Source organism: Panthera tigris, chromosome C1 (assembly GCF_018350195.1).
Source record: "Panthera tigris isolate Pti1 chromosome C1, P.tigris_Pti1_mat1.1, whole genome shotgun sequence".
In the NCBI taxonomy this organism is placed as follows: Eukaryota; Metazoa; Chordata; class Mammalia; order Carnivora; family Felidae; genus Panthera; species Panthera tigris.
In genome coordinates, this window is record NC_056667.1 from 106,854,924 (window position 1) to 106,866,597 (window position 11,674).

The 11,674-nt window shown below is 44.6% G+C and overlaps 1 protein-coding gene across 1 annotated transcript; it reads left to right on the forward strand.

The window, feature by feature from the left end:
* Nucleotides 1-9,748: 9,748 nt before the first annotated feature.
* Nucleotides 9,749-11,412, forward strand: PRR9 (proline rich 9). Its single transcript, XM_007094062.2, has 2 exons — nucleotides 9,749-9,817; nucleotides 10,287-11,412. Exon 2 carries the CDS (start codon nucleotides 10,307-10,309, stop codon nucleotides 10,631-10,633), a length of 327 nt encoding a protein of 108 aa, XP_007094124.1. The 5' UTR covers nucleotides 9,749-9,817; nucleotides 10,287-10,306; the 3' UTR covers nucleotides 10,634-11,412.
* Nucleotides 11,413-11,674: the final 262 nt, after the last annotated feature.

The following is an 11,674-nucleotide window of genomic DNA, read 5'->3' on the forward strand; positions in this document are numbered from 1 at the left end:
GCTTTCTTCTCCTGTGTTTTTTTTTCTCTTTTTGTAGTTTTTTGCTTGTTGTTTTCTAGCACTAAACCACCAAGACACAATCCCTCACTCTAGAGGGAGGCTAGAGCCCTTACTCTACAATCAACAACTTTTGAAAATGGCCTCCCCTCTGGCCCCACCTGCTGCATAGAGGAATATGGCATCTCTTGAGGGGCACATCCAGAGACTGCAGCCTGAGAGAGCTGTAAATATGGCTGTTACAGTGGTTCGCCTCAGGAGCCCAAGTACTCATGACAGAGGAAGTGGGCATGAGGGGGAAAGAGGAGTGGTACATTGAGGAAAGGTCCAGAAAGGCTCAGGAAAAATTCTACCCTCCGCTATTAATCCCACTGCATAATGCTTGGGCAGAACACTCTGAAAACAGGCTGAGTGGGCTTAAACTCTAGCTCTGCTTTGATCTTTGGTTTCCTTCTCTCTGTAAAAGGAGTGCTGATGCTAGCAGTAAGCTTACAGGGTTGTCATGAGGCTTAGGGGGCGAACATGTGCCCAAGCACCTGATTTAATGGAACACAGCCAGCACTCAGAGAGGGGAGCACATGGCACCTTCCCAGGTCTCATATGTCACACCTGAACATAATTGCCCTGTGCCTTTTTTCCTTATTAGGCTGTAAGTCTCCTGAGGCAATAGTGTCTAAATTATACCTGTAAGCACAGATAGGTACTCTTTTAAAAATTAAAAAAAAAAAAAACTGGAGTTGTGGACTACACTAATGTCAGCTGGCTGGTTTGGATACTGAACCATAGTTTTGTAACATGTCGCCATGGAGAGAATTCTGGTGAAAGATGCTCTATTTGGGCAACAACCTGTGAATCTATAAAATTCCAAAAGGAAAACTTCAGCACACACAAAAAAGGATAAATCTGTAAGGACCTCAATTAGGAATGAACAGGAAAAATATTTACAGTTGTAAAGTGGGGATTACTTACAAGTGGCTAGGGAAGTCCACATCAACATTGTTTAATTCACAAAAGGGAATATATTGGCTTATATTCCTGGGAAGGGTATTAGGATGGAGAAGAGGCATAGAATCAGAACTATAGGAACTGGGATGTCAGGGCCTGGGAGTGTGGTCACCATTTCAAGCTCCCTCCTCTCCACCAGTCTCTACTCATCTTCAGGGTGGGTCTGCTCCTCTCCTCAGACCCCCCTCCATGTGGTAAGGTCCTTGGCCAGGTGCAGACCCAGCTTGTTGACAAGTTGGGCATGAAATGCTGCTATTACTTCCAGAAAAGAAACCTGATTGCCCAGAAGTGTTTGAGCCTGCCTCTGTGACCAAGTTTGTCATTACAACCCACAAAAGTCAAGTGGAAGTAGGTTTAGGATTCTCTGCTATCACAGTAAGAAATCTGGGCTGGTTGCCCATGGAATCATGGCATATAAACAGCTTCATATCCTTCTGAGTCTGGAAGCTGGTTCAGAACCACAAAGGTACAGTAAGTACAAATAGTCCAAAATGTGCCCAAGACACCTGGGATCCTCATCAGACCAAGTCATATAATGAGCTAGTTGCAGAAGCAGACTTTTAGAATATGAGAGCTAGACAAGGCTGTAGGCATGCAACTCCTCATTTTCTGGATGTGAAGAGTCCTTTGGGTCTCAGAGTCCTTGCAGAGAGGTACTTCCTGGACACTAGGAGCCTCTGGAAGCCTAGTTTAGGGCATTAGGGGACATATGGTCAACTGTTGACAATAGATGGACAACTCTTAAACCTCAGTAGAAATCACAAAGGAGGGAGGAAATAGCACTATAAGGTGACAGTCTTTTCCATCTATTTAATGGTCACTTTTAAACAATATCTGAGAATCCCAGTGCTAAAGAGTGTGCCACAGTTGGAGAAAGCATAAATAGACAAAACTCCTTTTAAAAAAGAATTTGAGGAATATAGAAACATACATCAAAAGCATAAAATCCTTGAACCCAATTGTTATTCCATGTCTTAGAAAGAAAAATAATTCCAAAATGGAAAAAAAAAGCTATGTATGTATGTCAGATTATCACAGTGTGACTTAGAAACAATTTAAATATCTAACAGGAATTTGATTAAATGCATTTAGATCTATTTACTTGATGAAACATTATGCAATTATTAAAATGTGCTAAGGGGGAAAGAGCAAGGCCCCAGTTGGACATATAGGATAAAAGCAATTATATTTAACCAAAAACTTATAATAATAATAATAATAATAGAAGAAAATTTGTCAACATTCTTAGTTATTTTAGGACAATGGAGTTGTAACCTGTGGAGTATTTTTATTTTCACTAGCCTTTGTATTTTCATTAGTAAGCTTTTATTTCTCATATAGTGGGAAAAAAATTATATAATCAGGAATACTTCAGAAACCCCCCAAATCTTTATTTGCTTAATGAACAAAAATAAAAACAAAAACAAAGGAAAAGAAGGAAGAACATCTTCCTACACCTGAGTGCACAACATGCAGAAGGCATCCCACTTTGTGTGCCTTCCTTTCAGGGGTATGGTCTTGGTCTCAGATGTCCCATGGCCCTATGGCAGTGTGGGTCAGGTGTTGGTGCTCTCCCGGGTTGCTCTGAGGACTCTGGGCACAGACTGGGTGGAGGCCATCTCTGAGAACATGAAACCATCCATTTGCCACTTTAATTCTCTTTTCTCCCATGTAAATGAATCCAAAGATACACATCTCCTAATGGCTACTTTCCCAGCAAAACCTGGATCAAAGGCAATGCCAGGAAAGATGGCTAGAACGTGATGAGTGTGCTACCTCCCTGCAGAATGCCATAATTACTGCCAGCCCCAGCGGCAGTCACCAGGGCCCTGCCCCAAATGGTAGAGGGTTGTATAAATAAATAAGCGACACTTGAAGAGTGGCATCACAAGAATCTGTGCAGTGCCAGGCTTGATGGCTCACAGATAATGTGATTGGGCAGGACCAAGCCCTCTCCTTTCATGGAAAAACAATAAGAGAAGACTCTACCACAGGCCCTCTTGCATCGTGGTTTCTCAAGAAACCATACAGCTGGCCTTGCAAAAGGACTTGTAAGTCCTCCCAGACCAAGCCAGCTGGGGGTGGCACTGTGAGCTGGGCCAGTACTATATGAAAGGGCTGGCACACAATCACAAGGATGTCTTGCTTTGAAGCTGTGAAGCTGGAAGACAACTTAGAGCTCACTTTCATGCGTCCCTCACATGCAAATGTCAGCTGTAGAGATGGCAACAAGGAACCAGTTACTGAACCTGTCCTAACTGCCCCTCTTGCTTCCACATGACCAAATACTCCAGCCAGGGATATGAGCACAAGCACATCCTGGGAGGCTTTATTGACAATAACGAGCCATAACCACTTCTGTGCCACAGCTTTTGATGCTCAGCAAAGAAACAGATTGGTAAATACAGTAAGTCAATTGCCAAACACATAAAGATGCTAAAATACAAACTGATCATAAAACTCAAATCAGGGTATTTTCAGCTGTACCTGGTACATGAAACCTCATCTGCAGAGCTCCATGCTCTCTCCCAGGCTGGGAAGAAATGCTGCTCAGACTGAGGGTTTATGCTCTTTCCAACACAAACGCTCACATTGTCTCTCACCTATACCACCCAGAACCTCCTAACTGGCTTGTCAGGTTCCAAGCTCACCTTCTAGTCCTGCCTCCAGTGGAAGGCAGCTAAGGTAGACTGGTTAAAATCCCAATCTAAACATGTCACTTCCTTGTGCAAAATCCTTAAAAGGCTCCTTTTTGCCTAAATAACAGCTCAAATAACTTGACCAGTCATGGGAAAATCTTCTGGAGCTGGCCCCCACCTCCTTGTCTGGCTTTACCTTGCCACTTCTCTCTCCTTCTAGAGCTGTGCAGCCCAGCAACAGGTAACCCCTGGCACTTCTGGCACAGCAGAGAGTTTCTGGCTTGCATGACTTTACACTTGTCTGTCCTCTATCATTCTTCTCCTTCCATCAAGTCCTCCTCTGAAGATTGGGCTGGGCTGGTCTTCATCTCCATCAGAACCCAACTGAGAGGTTACCCGCTCCAGGAATCTTCCTCCACTGTCCCCAGCAGGCCGGTCAAATGCCCCTTTCTGTGGTCTCAGAGCATCCACACCTTTCTCCTGTAACACTTACCCTGCCATATTCTGTCCATCTGTTTACATTGGGCTGTAAATTCTTTGAGAACAGATACGGCCCGGCACACAATGAAGATATTCAATAACGATAAATGAGTGTATGTTCAGCAGTTTTGGATGCACTTTTCCAAAGAAAAGGAGTTTACTCTGAGGTGAGGCCCTGGCTACCGTGTTCCTTACCCTCCACACACGCGTCATTCCCAGAATTCAGAGATTGGAGAGGGAGACGGGGCTGAATATGGGTGGCCTGGGGCTGAGAAAAGGGCATCCCTGGCATTGATTGCTTTCAATGACAGACAAGAGGTAGATCCTGCCAGTCCTCCCCCCAACCTCACCTGGGAAGTGCAGCCTGCCTCTGAGCAGATTTCTCACCTTGGAAGGTGAGATTCCAAGTGAACTCTACACTCTCAACTGTGTAGCCAAGGCAATTTGTGTCACCTCAGTGGGAGAAGGGGTCTCAGTTTCTTCTCCGGCAGAATGAGAAGAGTCTCACTGAGGTGTGGAGAGGAGTGACCTGTGAGATGGTATATGCAAAGCCCTTGGCATGAGAAACTGAACTTAGAAAGCCAGAACACAAAAGCACTCCGGAAGCTGGTCAGCGCTGAGAGTCCTCACCCCTATCTGCTGTGGCACCTGTCCTGTTCTTCCATCTGCTGAGTGGTACAGCAGGCTTGATGGGGAGAGAGGGAGTTAAAGAAAAGGAAGGCAAATATCTTTGAAGGCAAGCAGATTTATAGGGTCATTCCCTCCACCCCATTATCAAACTGTGCCCCAGACCCCACAAATCACAGTATAAGCCAGATGCGGACTTTTGCATGACTGAGCATAAAATTTGCCAGATGTGGCATGGAATGTGCTCAGTGCCTCAGAATCTGGGTGAGGAAACCCAGCTCCAGAGTGAGAACCATCTTAACCAAGTTCACACTGATTTGGTTTCTAGAAGAGTCTAGGATTTCTAACCCCAATTTAGGCCACAGAGAGCCAGGACCCAGACTCAAAGAGGAAAAGGACTGAAGACCAATATCAACATAAACAATTTGGGTACACACTTCTCCCCCATTTCCTGTGTCAGTGGTCTTTAACCTTGGGGCCATGAATCCTCTGAAGGTAAAGATGTGTACATATGTATATTTCTCAATCATCTCAAAACTGTTTAGAGCCACTGACTGGTCTGCATCTTTGTTGCCTCCTTGAAGTTTATAAAGAATCCCCAATATGGTTTTGTCCTAAATGTTTTTACATGGGCCATTGCCTGGTCCAGACATGAGCTCACCATATGGTCTTGAACTAGGCCCTTAACATTTTTGTACCTCATTTGCCTCATCTAAAAAAATGCAGTTAATAAATAATTTAGTGCCTCCTATTTAAAGCATGTGTTGGACTGAAACAAAGAAGGGGAATCAGGTGTACTGTCATGTCCCCTCTGGGCACAGTGGCCAGTAACCCTCAGCCCCTCCCACAGCCTCTGATTCAGACTGTCTATACAGGTGACACTGGAGACAGGGAAGTGAGGGGGTGGTGGACTCTCCTCCAGGAGCCCACAGGCTCTCCAGAGGCACCTGCTCCCAGGGAATGGGGTGAGCCACATTCTGCACCATTCAGCTTTATCAGAGCCACTGCCCTGTAATATGCAGATGGGCCAGTAGAGTGAATCAGAAGAGTCTGGGAACTTTTATGATCTGAACAAAGAAGATAGTTATTTGATGGGAAGGGGGGGAACATGTCCTGCACACACCTGACTCTCTTCTGCTGATCCTGTGTAATTATACCCTGGCTCCCAATAATGACAGCTGCAGAAATTTAAAATCTTAAATCTCAGATGGCATTCAATCAGATTAGCCCCAGTCTTGCTAAAGGGCTGGGGATGGTTACAGAAACTATTTAGTCACCTAATCTTAAGATTTAGAGTGAGACAATATCCCCACAGCTGTCCAGGCTACAACCCCAGATACTGAACCACTAAGGTTGATTTTTGAGGACTCAGACCCCAAAATACTCCCACTCTGCACCTAGGAAAAGATAGGCTTTCTAAGGTCATTCAGCCACCTGGCTAGGCCACTGCCACCCACAGAAAACAGAAAACTAAGTGGATTATAAATCATAACCTAATCAAGGAGGAAGAGACCCTCTCCACCACTCTCCCTACAGACATGCACCCACATACTTACAAAGTCATATAGATGCCTGGGCAAATCATTTATGATCACATTTACAGTATCACAGAATATCAAAGCTGCATTGGACCTGAATTGACTTCTAGTCTACCTTTACTATTTTAAAGATGATGAAACTGAGGCCAGAAAGATTCAGGGGCTTGCCTGAAGTCACACCTCTTGTTTGGAACAGAGCCAAATCTTTGGGCCTTTGTGTAGTCTACTGCATCCCAGTGATTAGAAAACCATAAGAAAAGAGAGTGCTGGGGGGAGAGTAGAGATGGAACAAGAACTGAGAGAATTGAGAATGCTTTGTGAGGGATTTAAGTCCTGAACAGATTCAGATGACACTAACATTCTATAAGTAGCTTGATGGCTCTAAGTGTTGGTGCATATGTTCTCGAATTTATTCCTCACAAGGAATCTGTGAAATAATGTTATCCCTTCTCAACAAGAGGAAATTAAGGCTCTGAGAGGCTAAGTAGTGTATCCAGTATTACACATACTCTGTAATTGAATCAACTCCAGGTCAGTGGGGGTCCTGAATCCAGTTCTTTTCCCATGCATCACCAAAGCTTGTCTTTGACTCTGAGGAGCTGACATGACCAGTGAGTAGGTACTTAAATGAGGGAATGCTAAGTGGGATTTTACTTCTTCATTTAAGACTTCCAAGATCTTCAGAAATTGGAAAGGTATATTAATTTTCTATTGCTGCTGTAACAAGTTACCGTAACTTTAGTGGCTTAAAATAACATAAGTATATATTATTTTAGAGTTCTGGAAGCCCAAAGTCTGACACAGGTCTCTCTGAGCTAAAACCAAAATGCCAACAGGACTCTATCTCCTTCTGTAGGCTCTAAGGAGGAATCTGTTCGCTTGCCTTTCCCAGCTTCTAGAGGTTGTCCACATTCCTGGTGCCTGGTCTCCATCTTCAAAACCAACAGTAGCCAATCTTTCTCACATCACATCACTGTGAAACTGACTCTTCTGCCCCCTTTTACACATTGAAGGTCCCTTGTGATTACATCGGACCCACTTCAATGTCATCAGCTCACTGTGAGGCAGAGACAGTCCTTTGAGAGAAGTTGAACTCTGGCCTCTTCCTAACCGCATTACCTCCTCCATGAGAACATGGCCTGCTTTCTTCATTGTTATACATAATCCTATTTGGTCTCTTCCTGAGTCTCAGCCAAAGATACAGAAATGCATGGGGCACAAGCAAGGTCACCTTGTGCATCCTATTGTAGAGAACTTCTGGAAATCTCAACCAAGCAGGCTCTGCCCCCAGCCTCCCACCCACCACTTTCTTGAGTCAGCCCCAGGCTCTCCTCTCAGTTGGGTTCTAGCAGCACTCCTTCTTCCAGGCACCTGCAATACCTTTGCCTGCCCTCCTTGCCTGCTAATTCTTACCGTCCAGCAAAACACAGAGCAGACATCTCCCCCAGGAGCCTTCCAGGACCTTGCAGCTATCCAAGACTCATGAAAGGGCCTTCTTCTCAAGCATGGGGGCTTACTTTTGCCAATATTCTCCATAAGTCCACAGTCTCAGAACCATGAATGACTCCAAGCAGAGCCATGAATGACTAAAGGGATGAATAAACCCAGTGATGGAGAATTTCTTGTCTCTTAGAACTCCAGAGAGTCATCTTGTTTCTTAGACAACATTTCATACAAAAGATGGAGGAGATGAAGAGGGAAAGGAGAAGAGGAAAGAGGAGATGAAAAAAGAAAAGAAAGAAAAGAAGGAACCCCTTACCCCCCATCCTATACTTGATCACCCAGTTCCCAGGTTCTCCAAATGACCGTGCCCCTTCAGATATACCCATGGATCTTCCAAATCCCTCTCCTCATCCTGCATAGCTCCACTCTCACCCCAGTCCCCAGGAGATCATGTGCCTCACAATAACATCAGCATGATTCTCCTAGGCCTACCTCCGACCCCTCCCACCCTGGGCACCTGCCTCTTACAGGACACTGAGGGGGCCCATGCTGGTGCTACATCAATCCTCTCTGCACAAGTCCTAAAGACCAAAATGTCACCTGATCTTCCTCAGCTCACCTTTTAAAAACTGTTTTGGGGATCAAGCATGCAAAAATTGTATAAACCTTTAAAGGAAACTCTGATTTTAGCCAAACACTTTTTCTTAGGAAATGACCTAAACATACTTCTTCAAGTTAGAGGGGCCCATCATCTTTAAGTCCCTGGGGTTTGATCAACTTTAGCAAACAAGAAAAAGGCCCCACTTTGTGCTCTAGGGGCTTCTTTCATAAAAACAAATTTTTTTTTCATCCTCTAATACATGAGATCCTCCTCTACTCCAGCTGTCTCCTACATTTACCTTCTTTATTCCTTAATTAATGCATTCACTGCATTAATAGTCATTGATCTTCCATTTACTAGCCCCTACCCTCTAGAAACCTACAACTGAGGTAGCAATAAGATCTTGTATTTAAATAACTAGGATTCCCAATAACTATAGCAAATATCATATAAATAGCACCAACAATAACCAGTATGGGAGTTCAGAAGGAGGTAAATTTGTTTCTGGTTTAGAGTAATCAGCAAAGGCTCTTGGAAGGGGGTGGACTTGAATTGAGCCTTGCAATATGCTTAGGGTTTCACAAGTCACAGAGAGAGAGGGCACCCAAGACAGAAGTGGCAGCTCACATCGAGGTTTGGATGTAGAGAAAACTGGGTGTGTTTGCTTTTACACTTTTCCTTTCATCCCCCTGGCTTTTATTGACCTGAGTTCTGAGAAGGCAAGGAGGCAGACCAACCTTGCCATATCCTGTTTTCTTGGTCACTGTGAAAACTCTGTAACTCCACTTTTAGAAATGACATAAATAAAAATTAAGAAGATGAAGATTACCTGTCTTCTCCTTTTCCTCTTCTTCACCCTTCAAGTAACAAATGAGTCCAATTTCTCTCAAGCCTTCTATGAGGGAAAATCACTCTCTTCAGGAGGCTGTAGGGCCTTTGTGCACTTGGAACCACAAAACAACCCATTTTCTTTGGGTCGGGAAGTGTGACTTTCCAGGCCCAATGAAGAGGTATCCAGAGGAAATGTCCAAAACAGGCGATACATGTCCTTGACACAGACCCTAGGCCTTAGACATAAATCTCCCCATTGATGAAAGCAAGATGAATAAGGTGGATCTTATCTCTCACCACATCCTGAACCAGTTTGGACAGACAAGGAACCCAATCCCAGTTTAACAGACTGAGATAACGTTTTATGAACATTCTTTTGCTGCTACCTTTAATGAGAGAGATCTAAGAGGAACCCCTCCCTGCTGAGGTCTGGTGAGGACCCAGCGGCCCACAGGGAGGCTGATTAACAGGCATCCCAAGCAGTGACTCAAACCATGGGCAATTTCAGAGGAAGCTCGTTATGGTGACTCCACAATTAGAGCATTGTCCCACGTGACCAGTCAGTTCTGTAGGAGGCAGGACCAGGCACTATATAAAAGCCCCTACCTTGTCGGGCTCTGCAATCCATATCCTTTGTGGAGTCTTGTTGAAGACAGGTAAGTGGAGACATCTGTGCCCTCTCTCCCTCTCGCTTCCTGCTCTACGTTAAGGAGGCTGTTCTCTTCCTCCATTGGGCTTTATACTTTCCACTGATTTTTAGTGGTTTGCCACTTCCTGGGCCTTCCACTCCATCCTGTGTATTCCATTTAGTATCCTGCATCTGATTTTCAAAAAGAAATTGTCAAATAGAGGAGAAGGGGAAACCTCTGGTAGAACTGTGGTGTCAGGTAGGATTGGGCTATGGGTATCCAGACAAGAGCTATGAGAATATTCCCAGTTAGGGAATGGGTGTCAGAGGGAGCTGACGTAGGGATTGAAAAGAGAAAAGAATAAAAAACAGCAAACAAATAGGTTATTAGGGTTAGTGATCATTTACTCCCCATTTCCCTCTACTAACCCTTCATTTCCCAGTTCCCAGCCTGATACTGTTAATGCAATTAATTTCAAATCTTGTGTTTGTTTCAGGTTCTGCTACCTACCCTAAGATGTCCTTTAATGAACAGCAGTGCAAGCAGCCATGTGTGCCTCCCCCATGTCTTCAAAAGTCCCAAGAGCAGTGCCAGGCAAATGCTGAGGAAGTGTGCCTTCCCCCATGCCAGGACCCCTGCCAGGAGAAGTGCCCAGTGCAAGTTCAGGAGGTTTGTCTTCCTCAGTGCCAGGGATTATGCCAAGAAAGTTGCCCACAGCAAAGCCAAGACCAATGCCCATCTCAGTGTGTGGAGCCATGCCAGGAGCTATCTCAGACAAAATGTGTGGAAGTTTGTCCACAGAAAGTCCAGGAGAAGTGCTTGCCCCCTGGCAAGGGAAAGTAACTTCTCATAATGCCATCTGGGGTCAAGAAGATGGCCAACAGATCAAAACCCAACCCAAGCTCATGCTATGGTAGCCTTCACCTGTGGATACCTCTGTGTGCACCTTGTTCTTGCCTCCTGGTTTCCTCAGTATTCCAGGACTGGGCCTGTTGTCTCTGAAGACATTTCTCTCTGTATTTCATCAATCTTTGTGAATAAGTATTGTTCACAGCAGTCTAATAGAAGGTTGCCATCATAGGAATAGTGCAGTTATAAGGGGAGACCACAGAAGCCTAGTTCAGCTCCCTTGGGGCACAAACTAACCCAGCCTTGAGTGTGTAACAGCCAAGGATGCTTTCATTCATCATTCAGAGTATCAGCCTCTCACTCAAGCCTCAAAAAAAGCTGAAATTTGATGGACCTTGTACAATCACCACCACCACCACCACCATGAATACAGAGAAGAGGTTGGTGGTACTACAGAAATAAAAAATTGAATCATTTAGTCTCTGCATTCTAAAAAGGAACAGCAAATTATTGGACATTGGAATGTTAGTTCTGCTTTTAAAAATAAAAAAAAAATACATATGTAAATGGTTGAATTTAAACAGGACAGATGAGATAGGATGTCTGGGATCCTGGTTGATCTTTGTGCTTGATGTCTGTTCTGCTTTGGGCCCTGTAATTTCACGTACATTCTTTAGACATGTGATTTGTGTCTGTGTGGTGCAGCCTAGTCTTCTCTTCAGCTTCATTGCTTTCTTCTCCCTTGTGAAGGTAAAATACAGAATAAAGCTGATCCCAAGGCTGATGTCTGACTTAATGTGTGCTCTTTCCTTCCCACCACCCAATCACAGGCCATCCTTGTGATGATTTTGTTCCCCCTTTTATGGACAATCTGGAGTAGGAATGAGAAAGAGACCTTACAGAAGCATAGAACAACAATGTTGACAGAGGCTCCATGACAGAGGATCACCTGGACTCCTCCACCCTCCCCCACAACACATCGTGGGCTCATCTATACACACACTTCACACCTGGGAGAATCCAACAGGGCCTGGG

Bases quoted from the DNA above. Each gene is read 5' to 3' on its own strand.
- PRR9 (XM_007094062.2), top strand. From the start codon at position 10,307: ATGTCCTTTAATGAACAGCAGTGCAAGCAGCCATGTGTGCCTCCCCCA.